At 37.1% G+C, this 18,181-nt stretch overlaps 1 protein-coding gene across 1 annotated transcript in view; it reads left to right on the top strand.

Annotated features, from left to right (window-relative positions):
• SAMSN1 (SAM domain, SH3 domain and nuclear localization signals 1) overlaps positions 1-18,181 on the top strand; it is a 691,753-nt gene that overhangs the window by 474,877 nt on the left and 198,695 nt on the right. The window contains exon 5 of the mRNA XM_044072151.1: positions 1,054-1,205. Coding sequence (XP_043928086.1) covers positions 1,054-1,205 — 152 coding nt within the window. The remainder of the gene's footprint in view (positions 1-1,053; positions 1,206-18,181) is intronic.

The raw sequence follows: 18,181 nt of genomic DNA, 5'->3' as shown, positions 1-18,181 counted from the left end.
CTCAAATGTTGGCATCACTAACAATGACATAAAAAGTATTGACAGTGAACTGTGCATGTTTTTGAGACATGACCTAAAAAAATTTAACTAGAAAACAATGTTTTTTGCAGGGGCAAATACCCTTCCACCCGCCATACCACCTGCTAATTATATATTCCAACTCTGTAACTGCACAATACAGAAGGAAGGGCATATTCCACAACCCTCATAATTTAACTGTCTTGTGCAATTGTTGACCATTTGTTTAGAAGAACCAAATGGTGTTGACAAAACAGCTGTCAACTATATAGACAGTCAACTTAAATGATGTCTTCCATATATGTCTGTAGGTGTGAGTGCTATTTATTATTATTATTGTTATTATTATTAATATTACCACTTCTGTTATCTGAAACTGATTGAGAAGGCCTCCACCCACATTTACACCACGGTCACCCTAAAGAATGAAATGTTGTCCTTGATACACTTAGACTCCTGACTCTCATCCTTTTGTGTAAGGAGTACACTTGTGAGATTTTCGGGAGGTGGCACTCTGGCAGAAGGATTTGCACAACCTTCCCTTGACTTTGGCCACTATTTCCCATCTCTCTTGGACAAGCTTCTCCAGCAATCATGTCATTAACCAATCCAGATGATCTGGGAAATAGTCAGGACTCTTGTCATTCTAGCCACAAAGCCAGGTTTGTTTTGCTTTTCTGTTCTATGAATTGTCAGAGTACCAATACTGTGATATGTTATCAGGCAATAATGTAAACTTTAATGACTGGTTAAGGAGAATATTTCAGATTTCTTATTTTTATAACAAAATAACACTTTTAACATAATGGAACACAATCATTTATTTTAGTGAAGTTTAATGTACTTTGACTTCTCATTAAATTATGCTTTAAAGTATATTGTGTTTTCATGGTTTGACTTGGTGATAGTCATTAAATTATTTCAGAAATACAGACTGGAGACTTACAATCTCATTTTTACAGTAATATTCTAAGCTGAAGTCTGCATTCAATGTGTAAAGAAATGACATTTAATCATACTGCTGTTTGTTTTCAGGTGGAATTACCAGTTGTTCAGAGGGGACAAGTAACCGGGACAGCTTCAGACTGGATGAAGACGTGCCATATGCAGGACCTTTCTGTGGTCGAGCCAAAGTGCATACAGACTTTATTCCAAGTCCATATGATACTGACTCACTGAAACTCAAGGTAAGTTTTAAAGGCCAGATAAATTGCTTTAAGTATTTTTATGTTAAAGCAGTTACAAATTGTTATGGACTGTATATTCTATTAGAGATGCTGTAATAATGATTTACAAAGTACAAAATATTTTGCTGAACTCCCTGTGGCATAATGTGTTCCACTGAGTATGTCTTACTGATACTCACTTGCATTAAGTATGTCATAATATATTTATTTAATTTTTATTATGCTTTCATTTTCTGAGTTTGTCTGACTGGGTTTAGATAAAACCCTCTTTTCAGCAGAGGCCCAGGGAGAAAAGCTGAAATAAATTGGTCTAAACCCTTGTTTATATGAAAACTCTTGTGGCTTCCAACGGTCTAACCTCTTGTGGCAGGAGAGGATAGCCTACATCCTTCAAAGCTGGGAATTGCTGGTTGAAGGCTCATTGTGTCTAGTATTCTTAAAGTGTCTTAGTTCTAGTTTAAGCACTTGGGCTCCAAACCCAAAAGCATTGTGCCTGTTGTTTTAAGTGCCTTTGTTCCAGTTTAAGTGGTTCCAAACCAGTTAGTTTACATGATGTAGTTTTGTGGTCTAGTCTCTTTTGGCAGGAGAGGATAGCCCACACACTTCTAACCTGGGAATTGTTGGTTGAATGCTCATTGTGTCTGTTAGTCTGAAAGTATCTTAGTTCTGGTTTAAGCACATGGGCTCCAAACCAGTTAATTTACATTGGGAGAGTTGCGGTCTACACTCTTGTGGTGGGAGAGAGTGGTCTACAGCCTGCAAATTGCTGGTGAATTTCTGCTTTATTTAAACTTTTTTTTACTATTGTGACTGTGATTTTATGTACTTTGAATTTCTAGTATTGTGCATTTTATAACACAAAATAGCCAACCGGACCCCTGTGGCTCGAACAGAAAGCAACCAGGAACTCTGCTCTGCAGAAAAAACACTGATGTTCCAATAATTCACGCACCAGTCAGGCACCAGCCAGTTAAAAACTCTGATTTAATTACACAAAACACAGGTTTAGCGCTTTCATCCACACAAGGCAGACTTCCTCAGAACCAATTAATTCAAGTTACAACATATTTATAGCAGTTTTGGCGCCAAAATCCAACATCATACATTCCATAAAATTAATAATACATAATACATTGTACCTATCCCTAAAAAAGCTAATAAAGTTAATATAGCTTATGTATTTTTAACATAAATAAAACTTTTGACTAATTGTGATACGACATACCACTAGCCATGAAATATAAAATTTTTTTTATATATAAAATTTTAATTATACAATATGGAATGTGCAAAAAATGCAATTTGTAATTAAAAAGTGAAAAATGTGAAAAATGTGCTAAGCACAAAAAAATAATAATAATATGCCAAGCACTATGAAAAATTTTATATGTTTAAAAAAAGTGTTAACCACGGTCCAAAAGTAAAAAAGGTTTTATACTAATACTTTCATTTAGACCTGGCCATGAAGTGGCATCACACAATATCTGCCATTTAGTTTCTAAGCAAGACAATCCTATCTTCCAATTACCCCCATACTCGCTCACCCCTATTTGGTCAATAATTGTAAATGTAAAACAATGTTGGGGACCTTTTTCACTAATGTGCTTACTTAGTGCATTATTCATATCAGCTTTTTTAATTTTGTACAGGTGTTCATATATACGGGTTTTTAACTTCCTTTCAGTCTTTGCTATATAGTATGCCTGACAGAAAGAACAGGAAGCCAAGTAAACCACGCGCATGGTATTGCAATTCCCTTTTTTACCATAACATATAGTTCTATTTTTGTTACACAATTTGATAGTCTTTCTCTCGTTGATATATTGACAATACCTGCAACTACCACATTTGTTGGTGTGTTCATGTTTATTCTTCCTCAATTCCTTTTTCTTTCCCCCTTCAATAATCCTCTTAATATTGACAGAAGTTTTAAACACACTAATGGGATGATTACCCAATACTGTAACGGTATCTTCAGAACTTAAAAATAAATCCCAGTGTCTGTTCAAAATCTCCTTAACCAAATTAGAATATGGGTTGAACATGATGACACACACATTCGTTCTATTACTAACTACTTGCTTTTGGGTGTTCTTGCCTACAAATGTACCACCCAAAAGTGGAACAAATCTGTCCCCCCATAGTCTAATCACATATTTAGTCACATCCTCCACCATCTCCACAGGATACCCTCTGGCCAAAAACATGTCAGAAACAGTTCTCATCTGATCTTCCATGTCCTGTCTTGTGGAACACATTCTTGCAACACAAATGCACTGTCCCTTGAGTACATTCCGAAAGATCTAGGGGGGATGACAACTACCAAACTGTATATAATCATTGGAGAAAGTAGATTTTCTATAGATTTTAGACTTAAAACCGTCATTTGAATTACTTATATATGTATCCAAATAAGGTATACCTACCTTCTCCACCTTGTATGTAAATCTTAAAAAGCTTGTAGTACTATTAATATATGCTAAAAAGTTGGGTATGTCTTCTACAGGCCCCTTCCAAATAATAAATAAGTCATCCAAAAAACGTGTGTATAGGGCAATATGTTTATAGAATTCACTGGGCATAACATATACATCCTCCCACTCAAGCATAATGAGATTTGCAAAAATGGGGGCACAGGAAGCCCCCATCGCTACTCCTCGAATTTGTTTGAAATATTCTCCTTGGAACTGAATGTAATTGTGTGAGAGAACAAGTCCCATCATATCCAATATTAAACATATTTTGTCCCATGTGAGTTCAGAATATTTCTTCAAACTGTTTTCAAAGTATTCAAGACCTATTGTGTTAGGAATACAAGAGAACAGTTCCTGAGCATCTATCGTAAGGAATGTTAAATCTGGGGACCATATGTCATGTTTTAATTTACTCAAAAAATCCCAAGAATCCTTGGTTAAGTGAGGAACTTTATTGTATACATGTTTACACCAGTGGTCTATTGCAACCCCTAAATTAAATGTTTTGGACTTTGAACCGGAAATAATAGGCCTAAAGGGGGGATTTTCAACACTTTTGCGGATTTTGGGTATCCCTACTATTCTAGCCATCACAGGATACTCAGTTCTAATAAATTCATACTCCTCATTTGTAATGCGATTGTCTAAGAGATATTCCTCAATTGTTAAATCTATTCTGTGGTACCCTATATTAATCTGATTAAGGGATACCTCTTCGTAATTACCAGAATTGAAGAGAATATCTTGAATAGCTTTACAATATACATTGGTATCATATACCACCAAACCACCCCCTTTATCCGGTTTCATAATTCTAATTTCACTATTGTCCACTGTCTGATCCAAACACTCTCTCTCTCCCTTAGTTAAATTGTCACAAAAAAGTGAAAAGTAACATGGATCTCTCTGAATATTTTCATACAAATGATATATGTCTTTGCAAACCATACGCTCATAATTACTAATTTGTACATTAGTTACAGGAATATAAGCACTTTTCCTAGCTAATATTTTGGGTAAGCCATCCCTAGTCATGTCTTTAAACTGCAATGCTAGCTGAAGCCTTCGACGATACAACTTAACTTCCTTAATAGTGTCGAACAAATTAAATCTAGCCGATGGAATGAACTTCATTCCCTTGCTAAACAAACTAAAAAAATCCTGGGTAATGTAAACATCAGTAAAGTTGTACACTTTAAAACCCATAAAAGTATAAACGGATACTTTATTCACATTACTTGCCGTGGCATTAGATAAGTTCATATCACTAACATATGCTTCACTAACTACAAATTGCTTGCTGGCCGATAAATTGTGTATTTCCCTGTTGTTGGGGGGCCCTCCCCCATTCCTCACTGTCTTCTTTTGCGGAATATGGGGGCTTGATGAAACCTTCCGCCCTGAAAATTTTCGTCTTCTTCTCTTCTTCTGTTCCTACCCCTATTCCATTCATTGTATGACTCATTGGCTCTCATTCTATCCTGGTTAGAATGGGGCCAAATGTACGCCCTATGTGACTTGTATGCCTTCAAATCCCTTTCTAATTTGTCCAACTTCCTATTGTAAATATCATAAGCTTTAGACTTAGCCACTCTAACCTGCTTATCAAACAATTCTTGCCAAGAATCAAAATTGGGGTCCTGTGTGATTTCATGATGTAAATGTTCAATTTCCGCAAGTAGGCCCCCTATTTTCTCATCATTAAATTTCATAAGCAGTTTTATGTATTCAAAACCAAAGAAGTCAAACAAATTGTTAAACTCATACAACACTGTCTCATTGTACTGTACCCCAAGTGGAAGTTTAAAAAATCTAAGCCCTTTGGGCACAATTTTTAAAAACAAACATTTCTCAAGATATCCATTATCTATTTTGGCACCCTTAATATTAAGAAGTTTTTTACCTAACAGATAAATTTTAGACTTAATTGAATCATTACTTAGATTCACATTTCTATCATCATGTCCAACTTTCGTAACACTATTATGACCAAAATCGAAATCGTCATTCAAAAAATTATTCATGGCATCATTAGAATAATGTCCATAGTTTTTATTGTTACAGTTACTAATATTACCATTAGAAGTCGCTTTACCCTTTTTGTTTTGGGTTTTAGCCCTAACACAAGGGCTGGATATAATGTCTTTTGCAACAGTACCTTTATACTGGTCACCACCTTTGTTCACCATTGCGGAATATGTCCTCATCATCTCCCGCTGCTTATGCTTAGCACCCATGCGAAGCGTCTCTTCACGAGAGTGAAAGAGACTAAAATCAAAGGTGAATTCTGCGTCATCCAAAAGCTGTGTGTCAACGTCTTTGGTCTCTAAATTCAGTTGCAAGTTCGGCATTTCCGCCGAATTTCTTATAATTTGTCCATTCGGTATACTGATTTGACTGTCCGCCCCCTCCAAAATAGGTGACGTTAAAGTTACTGATGTAGCCACAGGGGTCCGGTTGGCTATTTTATGTTATTGGTTCGTACACCACACATCTTTCTTAAGTTGTTGCCATGGCTGAACCTGGATCTCCGTCCGCTTCATTGAGCAGAGCCGAATTCCAGGAACTGCGTGCGGAAGTCACGTCGCTACAAGACAACGTCAGTAAGTTGCTGCAGTTGGTTTCCTCACTTACCAGACCCGTAGTGGAAGCCGTTAACACGGAGTCGGCTCCACCGGGTTTGGGTGTTCATCTTACTACTGCTACATCAGTAACTTTAACGTCACCTATTTTGGAGGGGGCGGACAGTCAAATCAGTATACTGAATGGACAAATTATAAGAAATTCGGCAGAAACGCCACACTTGCAACTGAATTTAGAGACCAAAGACGTTGACACACAGCTTTTGGATGACGCAGAATTCACCTTTGATTTTAGTCTCTTTCACTCTCGTGAAGAGACGCTTCGCATGGGTGCTAAGCCTAAGCAGCGGGAGATGATGAGGACATATTCCGCAATGGTGAACAAAGGTGGTGACCAGTATAAAGGTACTGTTGCAAAAGACACTATATCCAGCCCTTGTGTTAGGGCTAAAACCCAAAACAAAAAGGGTAAAGCGACTTCTAATGGTAATATTGGTAACTGTAACAATAAAAACTATGGACATTATTCTAATGATGCCATGAATAATTTTTTGAATGACGATTTCGATTTTGGTCATAATAGTGTTACGAAAGTTGGACATGATGATAGAAATGTGAATCTAAGTAATGATTCAATTAAGTCTAAAATTTATCTGTTAGGTAAAAAACTTTTTAATATTAAGGGTGCCAAAATAGATAATGGATATCTTGAGAAATGTTTGTTTTTAAAAATTGTGCCCAAAGGGCTTAGATTTTTTAAACTTCCACTTGGGGTACAGTACAATGAGACAGTGTTGTATGAGTTTAACAATTTGTTTGACTTCTTTGGTTTTGAATACATAAAACTGCTTATGAAATTTAATGATGAGAAAATAGGGGGCCTACTTGCGAAAATTGAACATTTACATCATGAAATCACACAGGACCCCAATTTTGATTCTTGGCAAGAATTGTTTGATAAGCAGTTTAGAGTGGCTAAGTCTAAAGCTTATGATATTTACAATAGGAAGTTGGACAAATTAGAAAGGGATTTGAAGGCATACAAGTCACATAGGGCGTACATTTGGCCCCATTCTAACCAGGATAGAATGAGAGCCAATTAGTCATACAATGAATGGAATAGGGGTAGGAACAGAAGAAGAGAAGAAGACGAAAATTTTCAGGGCGGAAGGTTTCATCAAGCCCCCATATTCCGCAAAAGAAGACAGTGAGGAATGGGGGAGGGCCCCCCAACAACAGGGAAATACACGATTTATCGGCCAGCAAGCAATTTGTAGTTAGTGAAGCATATGTTAGTGATATGAACTTATCTAATGCCATGGCAAGTAATGTGAATAAAGTATCCGTTTATACTTTTATGGGTTTTAAAGTGTACAACTTTACTGATGTTTACATTACCCAGGATTTTTTTAGTTTGTTTAGCAAGGGAATGAAGTTCATTCCATCGGCTAGATTTAATTTGTTCGACACTATTAAGGAAGTTAAGTTGTATTGTCGAAGGCTTCAGCTAGCATTGCAGTTTAAAGACATGACTAGGGATGGCTTACCCAAAATATTAGCTAGGAAAAGTGCTTATATTCCTGTAACTAATGTACAAATTAGTAATTATGAGCGTATGGTTTGCAAAGACATATATCATTTTTATGAAAATATTCAGAGAGATCCATGTTACTTTTCACTTTTTTGTGACAATTTAACTAAGGGAGAGAGAGAGTGTTTGGATCAGATAGTGGACAATAGTGAAATTAGAATTATGAAACCGGATAAAGGGGGTGGTTTGGTGGTATATGATACAAATGTATATTGTAAAGCTATTCAAGATATTCTCTTCAATTCTGGTAATTACAAAGAGGTATCCCTTAATCAGATTAATATAGGGTACCACAGAATAGATTTAACAATTGAGGAATATCTCTTAGACAATCGCATTACAAATGAGGAGTATGAATTTATTAGAACTGAGTATCCTGTGATGGCTAGAATAGTAGGGATACCCAAAATCCACAAAAGTGTTGAAAATCCCCCCTTTAGGCCTATTATTTCCGGTTCAAAGTCCAAAACATTTAATTTAGGGGTTGCAATAGACCACTGGTGTAAACATGTATACAATAAAGTTCCTCACTTAACCAAGGATTCTTGGGATTTTTTGAGTAAATTAAAACATGACATATGGTCCCCAGATTTAACATTCCTTACAATAGATGTTCAGGAACTGTTCTCTTGTATTCCTAACACAATAGGTCTTGAATACTTTGAAAACAGTTTGAAGAAATATTCTGAACTCACATGGGACAAAATATGTTTAATATTGGATATGATGGGACTTGTTCTCTCACACAATTACATTCAGTTCCAAGGAGAATATTTCAAACAAATTCGAGGAGTAGCGATGGGGGCTTCCTGTGCCCCCATTTTTGCAAATCTCGTTATGCTTGAGTGGGAGAATGTATATGTTATGCCCAGTGAATTCTATAAACATATTGCCCTATACACACGTTTTTTGGATGACTTATTTATTATTTGGAAGGGGCCTGTAGAAGACATACCCAACTTTTTAGCATATATTAATAGTACTACAAGCTTTTTAAGATTTACATACAAGGTGGAGAAGGTAGGTATACCTTATTTGGATACATATATAAGTAATTCAAATGACGGTTTTAAGTCTAAAATCTATAGAAAATCTACTTTCTCCAATGATTATATACAGTTTGGTAGTTGTCATCCCCCCTACATCTTTCGGAATGTATTCAATGGACAGTGCATTCGTGTTGCAAGAATGTGTTCCACAAGACAGGACATGGAAGATCAGATGAGAACTGTTTCTGACATGTTTTTGGCCAGAGGATATCCTGTGGAGATGGTGGAGGATGTGACTAAATATGTGATTAGATTATGGGGGACAAATTTGTTCCTCTGTTAGGAGGCACATTTGTAGGTAAGAACACCCAAAAGCAAGTGGTTAGTGACAGAACGAATGTGTGTGTCATCATGTTCAACCCATATTCTAATTTGGTCAAGGAGATCTTGAATAGACACTGGGATTTATTTTCAAGTTCTGAAGATACTGTTTCAGTATTGGGTAATCATCCCATTAGTGTGTTTAAAACTTCTGTTAACATCAAGAGGATTGTTGAAGGGGGAAAGAAAAAGGAATTGAGGAAAAATAAACATGAACACACCAATAAATGTGGTAGTTGTAGGTATTGTCAATATATTAATGAGAGAAAGACTATTAAATTGTGTAACAAAAATAGAACTATATGTTATGGTAGAAAAGGGAATTGCAATTCCATGCGCGTGGTTTATTTGGCTTCCTGCTCTTTCTGTCAGGCATACTATATAGGAAAGACAGAAAGGAAGTTAAAAACCCGTATATATGAACACCTGTACAAAATTAAAAAAGCTGACATGAACAATGCACTAAGTAAGCACATTAGTGAAAAAGGTCCCCATCATTGTTTCACATTTACAATTATTGACCAAATAGGGGTGAGCGAGTATGGGGCTAATTGGAAGATAGGATTGTCCTGTTTAGAAACTAAATGGCAGATTTTGTGTGATGCCACTTCATGGCCAGGTCTAAACGAAAGTATTAGTATAAAACCTTTTTTACTTTTGGACCGTGGTTAACACTTTTTTTAAACATATAAAAATTTTCATAGTGCTTGGCATATTATTATTATTTTTTTGTGCTTAGCACATTTTTCACATTTTTCACTTTTTAATTACAAATTGCATTTTTTGCACATTCCATATTGTATAATTAAAATTTTATATATAAAAAAATTTTATATTTCATGGCTAGTGGTATGTCGTATCACAATTAGTCAAAAGTTTTATTTATGTTAAAAATACATAAGCTATATTAGCTTTATTAGTTTTCTTAGGGAAAGGTATAATGTAATGTATTATTAAAGAAAAAATTTTATTAAATGTATGATGTTGGATTTTGGCGCCAAAACTGCTATAAATATGTTGTTGTAACCAGAATTAATTGGTTCTGAGGAAGTCTGCCTAGTGTGGATGAAAGCGCTTAACCTGTGTTTCGTGAAATTAAATCAGAGTTTTTTACTGACTGGTGCCTGACTGGTGCGTGAATTATTTGAACATCAGTGTTTTTCTGCAGCGCAGAGTTCCTGGTTGCTTTCTGTTCGAGCCACAGAGGTCTGGTTGGCTATTTTGTGTTATTGGTTCGTACACCACACATCTTTCTTAAATTGTGCATTTTATAGCACAGGCCCGATTCAGACTTGCTCTGTAGAGACTGTTTGGTATCACTTGAGCATTAAAACCAGCTCTTCATTGAGATACTGAAAGTTGTGAGATATCCATTACTTCCAACTAACTATAAGTACATGTGTTTGCTCTTATATTGCACTTCAAATTTTTAATTGCATTATATTGTCGGTTTGGATTGTCTGAACTGTTTTTTTGTCACATTTTACTGTATACTTTATACTTGCATGGTAGTTCAGCTTTAGTATAGCCCAGTTCCAAGTTTTCTATTTCTGAGTCTGTTTTGTAACTTCTGAGCATCAAATTTAAGCCATCCTTGTAGTTGAAGGCCCTACTGCACCCTTTTTGGAGGTGAGTGCTATCGGGTCACATTTAATCAATGGTGATTGGACTAGATCGCAGAGAGAGCATCTTTATTGGGTAGTTTGAATTAAAAGGGTTATTTCTTGTTTTATTTAAGCCCCGCATTTGCGCATCTTTGCGTGTAGCATACCATCATGCACTGCTGCATAGTGGTTGTTATAAATGCAAATGTTTTGCTTGTCAGATTTTCTCTTTGGACTTTGGTTGTGGTCCAGCAGAGGTTTTTTATGGCCATGATCTACTGTCAAGTGAAATGCTAAGCCTAGCCTCAGAGGTACCAACACACATCTTACCCACTAGACATTCCTAAGTGAGACCACTTTTCCTGACTATATAGATTTACCTAACACTATAGACAGACAACTTCACACATTTTCTCCAGCCAGTTTTCTCAACATGGGCATCCTGAGGCAGCGTAGCAACTGCTTCCTGTTCACCAACAACCCTCTACTCCTATTCCACACAAACTCAATATGTCAGAGAGGCAACTATATTAAGAACATTGGATCCATGCTCTCTCACACACCAATCAGTACATATGACAATGAGTGAGTTGTCAGCATGCTCACCTCACCTCCTACTCCACCCAAACACATATCACACATTCCTACATATGCGGAGGTCCTCACCAGAAACATACCTAAACACAAGAAACCTCCCAAACACTGACACAAGCATAATACACATAATACTTCCTCTACAGAGCACAATACACATAATAGCTCACATGCCAGTGTCTCACCTGTCAAGCCCTTTAGGCAAAACTCAAAACCAAACATATTAGTCATAGGTGACTCCATCATGAGACACAAAGATGTCCCTCTCACCAGATTGGGTAAGGAAAAGGGTATGGTCAGCTCTCTGTCAGGTGATAGGATCCGCCATATCACACATGCACTCAAGTATCCCAACAGCAGGTACTGTTATGACTCCATCATAGTCCATGTTGGTGTGAACAACTTAAAATGTACCTCTCTGGACTATATGAAGAGAGACATGACTGAGCTCTTGGATTATGTGTCTCAGGCAGGTACATCCCTAGCCTGAAGCAGCATTTTGCCTTCTCCTAGAATGATGCCTCAATACAAACAGAAAATGACTGACTTTAATAATTGGCTTAGTTTCTATTGTCATTCTAAGGGGATCCAGTATCTGTCAGCCTGGGGTGACATGATCAACAGATCTCGATGCTTTGCCACAGATGGTCTTCATCTGTCACCCCTAGGATTTAGTTTACTGGCTAAGGCTGTTGCCACTGAATAGTGCCTTTTTAGGCAGTGTCTCAAGGACAAAGTTCTCAACATAAAAACTAAACAACCTCAAGGTTATCCTGCTAAATGCTAGTAGTCGTAACATGAGACTGCACTCACTGGAAGCAGTTCTTACCTTGGAAGACACAGATATTTGTGCAGTCATGAAGACCTAGTTCAAGGCTGTGGATAGCACCCCAGCCATACTGGGTTACACCTCCTTCCACACGTTCAGACCACAAACTGAAGGCATGAAAACTAACAGAGGAAATGTATCATTATTCATTAAAGATAAATACACATCCAGATTGGTTAAACAGTAGGATTCCTTTGAGATACTTCAGGTGTGATTAGCTGTGTGTAGGACACCTATTCAAGTCATTGCCAGCTACAAGACCCTCCATGAATCAGAACAACCACTCTGCCTATTTGGATCTACTTAAGTCTATCACGATACATCTGACACCATGCTTTTGGGTGAATTTAACTACCCATCCATTGACTGGGGTAAATTACTTGTACTCAGACTCACTCGCCCAAAGGTTCCTTGACTTTGTTAACTCTAATGCCATGGACCAGCTAGTTGACACTCTGACAAGGAGTGCCAATATCGTAGATCTGGTGCTTACAAATATGGGAGACCACTGTACCATACCCACTGTCAGGTCCTCCGTGGTGAGATCTGACCACACATCAGTCTCATTTGAAGTAACTATCACACCTGAACCCCGCCCAGCAGCAGTTAAACTAAAAAATATTTCCAAAGCAGATCATATCCTCTTACTGGATAGCATAAATGGTTCCACTGCATCCCCCCCCGATGGAATTGGCAACTATGCCAAGTTCTACAAACATCTGTATAACTGCATTGACCCGGCCATACCTGATAGTACCAAAATAATCTCCTCAAGGAAGAGCAAACCTGTCTGGTGAACAACTGCCATTGACAGGCTTTACAATAAGAGAAGATATTGCTGTCTAAGAGTAAGAGGAAACACTCTCTCTTCAGCTTAAATTAGCAAATAAGACTTCTTGTGAAGTCCTCCAAAGCAAAGAATGAATCCAAATTAGCTTCCTGAATTAAGGACAACCATAAGGTATACTTTAATTACATCTGTAACCTAAAAGGTTTGTGCCAAGCTGGTAGTTAATGATACCACATTTACTAAGCCTGTGGACATAGCTAACTTGTTGACTGACAGGTTCTGTGAAAACTTCACAACCTTGTCTCCACCACATATATCCCATGACATCCCTACCACCTGCCCTCTACCTTGTATTTCTAAAGTGCAGGTTGCAAATGCCCTCTCTAAGGCCAAAAACACAGCATCTATGGGACCTGATAACATCCTTGGCTGCATCCTACATGGGTTCCAACAAGAACTGGATGGGGCCTGATAACATCCTTGGCTGCATCCTACATGGGTTCCAACAAGAACTGGATGGGGCCTGATAACATCCTTGGCTGCATCCTACATGGGTTCCAACAAGAACTGGATGGGGCCTGATAACATCCTTGGCTGCATCCGACATGGGTTCCAACAAGAACTGGATGGGACCTGATAACATCCATGGCTGCATCCTACATGGGTTCCAACAAGAACTGGCAGCACCATTCAGCACTCTTTTCATTCATAGTCTAAGCACCGGCTTCTTCCTAGCTGAATGGAAAATGGCCACTGTTATTCCCTTGCACAAAGGTGGTGCTTCCACTGACCCCAAGAACTATAGACCTATTAACCTGACTAGCCTTATCAGCAAGGCCATGAATTGAATCATCATGGACCTAATGAACAAAGATATAGGCAATCACCAAACACATGACCCTACTCAGTTTGGATTCGTCAAATGGAGATCATGCCTGTTAAACCTGGTGGACTTCTTCAAGACAGTCACCAAGGCACTGGATGAGGGGAAATCTATGCACATAGCCTACCTAGACTCAGCCAAGGCTTTGACACTGTGGCTAACTCGGGCATCATTGCCAAACTCACCCAGCTAGTTATCAATTCTTATATCATTAGATGGGATGCTAACAGTCTCAGTAATAAAACACATATAGTCAAACCAGGGGAATCCACCTCCAGCAGGAGACCTGTAACCAGTGGTGGTCCACAGGGATCAGTCCTGGGACTTCTACTGTTTGCAATCTATTTCTCTGAAGTACAAGCAAAAACTAAAGGTCTGTGACTGACAATGTTTCCTAATGACTGCAAACTGCGAGTGGTCATAAAACTCCAAACGTTTACCATCAAAGTGACGCGTGAAGGTTCAGCGAAAATGGGAATGTTGAATGTAATTTGGCTCAGGCTGATTCTTGTATTGCTGACCTTCAAATCTCTGAGTGTCCTGTCCAGTGAATGCAACTGTGCATTCGCTTATATGTGGTCAATGTAATGAATAGAGATCACGGTACAGTGTGGATCAGGAAATTTATTTTATTTATTTATTTTATTTTATTTTACATTTGTTAACCAGGATGGTCTGACTGGACACAGGTCCATTTTCAGCACAGGCCCGGGGAGAAATGCTCTACAGTAAGTAAAATTTTACACAATATGTTAAAATACAGTATACAGAGAATTTTCAAACAATATGTTAAAATACAGTATACAGCAGAAGACATAACAAGACCTATATATACAGGAAAAATTGTTACACATGGTTAATAACAGGATAAGTATACAAATTCAATCAGCATTAGGAGAAGACCTAGACTGTAATATATATTACAATAGGTATATTAGGAAGTGAGGTATATAAGTGGAATAATTTGAGGACTTCGTAATACATGGGCATAGGCACTTATTCTTTAAGTGTGCTCTAAGTGAGTTTTTAAAATGAGAAGAGGTAGGGGCAGAAATCAGAGCAGGAGGGAGATTATTCCAGGTTCTAGCTATGGAGTGGGACAACAGTGCTTTTCCTACAGTATTGTTAGCCCTAGAGATACAGAGGAGTGGTTTGTCGCAAGATCGGAGAGGATGATTTGTATTATAGTGGGTGAGAAGTTGGCCTAGTGCAGGGTTTTTTTCTGGATGTGTTAGCACATTGTAGGCAAAGACTAATTGGTGATAGGTTAGTAGCTGGGAAGTTCCATCCATTGCAGTTCCCTTAGAGCCTGGCGTTGGTGGGTTCTAAAGGTGGAGGTGTTTGCAAACTTGGCGATTAATCCTTTTCCTCACTGTAGTGCAATCTCAGAGATGAAATATATAGTTTGCAGGATGTATGAGGACACAACCCCTCACAGGGGAGGTGCAGGGGAACTTATCCCCCTGCAAATACGTGAGTTGCAGCATTGTGCAATACTGAACTGCGTATGTTTGTACTGCTGAAAATGCAGACAGGTGAAAAAGATTGTCAAAAAACACTGAATTTGCATTCGGATGTTCTTTTTTCAACATTTTGACCTAATTAATATGCATGACATTGCTCATGTGAATCGACCACATAAACACATTATATAAGTAATCTCGACCATTTCATGGAAAACTATTTCCAAATGATGTCACCATCCAACTAGAGGGTCTTACACAAACAAATGATTGGTGCCAAGGTCATGGCCTTTAAATCAATGCAAAAAGAATGTATTATCATCCCTTTTGGTAAGAGCCATGTTCTTGCTAACTACCACATCAACAGCAGTGCCCTAAGTATGCAGTGGTGAGAGACCTGAGCACACGGGTTGACAGAAACCTTAGCTTTGATAACAATGTCTCCACACCTCATAAATAAGGCCATTGCCTCGAGAATAAAAGAAGTTATAACCTCCCTGTACTCTTCCCTCATCAGGCTGATAATTCAGTACAATGCCCCTTTTGGTATATACCTTTCCAAGCACCTGCAGCAATTAGAAAGAACACAAAGATTCTTCACAAGGAAAATGCAAGGTCTTCAGCATCTGTCCTTTGTGGATCATCTGAAATCACTGTCACTTTATTCTTGTTCATACAGACTACTCAGAGGTGATCTCTGCCTTGCATATAAGGGAATCTCAGACCCTGCTTTATTGGAAATGCTGCATATCTACAAATCAAATGGTACACGGATTACTCACTCTAAAGACCTTAACCTGGTATGTGACATTAGTAGAACCTCAGTCCACACAACACAGAAACGGAAGTATGAAATACTTCAAAACAACTAACACAGGTAATAGTTCCACACTGAAAAGCTGAGATGCACTTTTAATAATGAGCAGTTATAACAGGTTCAACGAGTAAGTCCAACAAAACAAGAACAATAAAGTTTAAGCGCGGTTCTGAAGAAGTCCGTATAATATCCGGATCAAAAGCGCTTAAACTTTATTGTTCTTGTTTTGTTGGATTTACTTGTTGAACCTGTTATAACTGCTCATTATTAAAAGTGCATCTCAGCTTTTCAGTGTGGAACTGTTACCTGTGTTCATTGTTTTGTACATTGATAGAACCTGCTGGAGGGACAGATTTGTCTCCCAGAGGTTACCACACCTTTGGAACAGACTCCCACTTCATGTCAAGCAGAGCACCTCATTGGCCCTTTTCAAAGGCAATCTGGACAATTGGGTGCATAACCATAAATTCACCTCAGGGGTTCCACCTGTGTCCCTCCTGGACCATGGGCATTAGGTGCTGATCATGGAAATAAGAGTAGAATTTGGCTAGGCTTGCAAAGGCCCTAAGGCCATTAGCCTACTAACTTTCTATGATCAGTAATCCAAGTGGAACACCTGAAGACACACTAAACCAGTAACAACAGTACCTTCAGTTGCTTTCCAAGGTCAGTAAAGGTTGTCTCAAATAGTTATAAAAACACTTTAATTTTAAATCACAAAATAAAAACACGTAGTACATAAAATACACTGCTTCAACAGACTTAGCGCTTTCATATCACGCAAACATCATCAGAGTCAATATTTTCTTCCCTACTCGGCATTTAAATAGACCCAACACCTACGTCATTAATGACAAGATAACTAAAAATTAATTGGTAGTTCATTTTAAAGTTCCTTTTTCAAACTTCAAAAACCCAGCCCTTTTTTTAAAAAGCATATATATATATATATATATATATATATATATATGTTTAATACATAACTTTGAAAGTTCTTAACATCAAATACTTTACTATAATAATTAATAATATTATACAATTGTATTATAAAATAGTTGTTACACACACACACACACACACACACATATATATATATATATATATATATATATATATATAGAAAGTAAATGTAACATACATATTCAAACCGTAATGTAAAATTGCTTGGCTTGAAATAAATGTTAATATTTAATGTTTACTAATAACATTAATATTTGCTCTAGTTTTAAGTGCTGGCATTAATGAAATATGGTCATTGAGCCCCGGTGGGGGTGATGTTTCCGTGATAGGAAATGAAATCGCTAAGTCCGTTGAAGCAATGTATTTTATGTTCTATGTGTTTTTATTTTGTGATTTAACTTTCTATGATCCTATGAAGTTACAAGCATTTTTAAACATGCATTTAGTGATATACATGAAAAGTAATATACATGAACAGATATTAAGTAATATGCATTAACAATTGCAGATACATGTGATGGTTATGTTACATTCATATGAAAGAAGAGGTTGCTACTACAGTATAAAACTACTTACACATCAGTAGATTTGATCACTGAGCATTTGAAAGGGGTCTGTCAAACAGATAATAAAAATCAAGAACACTCCATAAAAATTCAAAGAAATATAATAAAAATCAAGAACACTGCTTAAAAATTCAAAGAAATATAATAAAAATCAAGAACGCTGCTTAAAAATTCAAAGAAATATAATAAAAATCAAGAACGCTGCTTAAAAATTCAAAGAAATATAATAAAAATCAAGAACGCTGCTTAAAAATTCAAAGAAATATAATAAAAATCAAGAACGCTGCTTAAAAATTCAAAGAAATATAATAAAAATCAAGAACGCTGCTTAAAAATTCAAAGAAATATAATAAAAATCAAGAACGCTGCTTAAAAATTCAAAGAAATATAATAAAAATCAAGAACGCTGCTTAAAAATTCAAAGAAATATAATAAAAATCAAGAACGCTGCTT

This window comes from Protopterus annectens, chromosome 5.part0, assembly GCF_019279795.1.
Source record: "Protopterus annectens isolate FY-2018-M chromosome 5.part0, PAN1.0, whole genome shotgun sequence".
Classification (NCBI taxonomy): Eukaryota; Metazoa; Chordata; order Ceratodontiformes; family Protopteridae; genus Protopterus; species Protopterus annectens.
The sequence above is the reverse complement of the archived record's forward strand: the minus strand, read 5'-3'. Positions and strand labels throughout refer to the sequence as shown.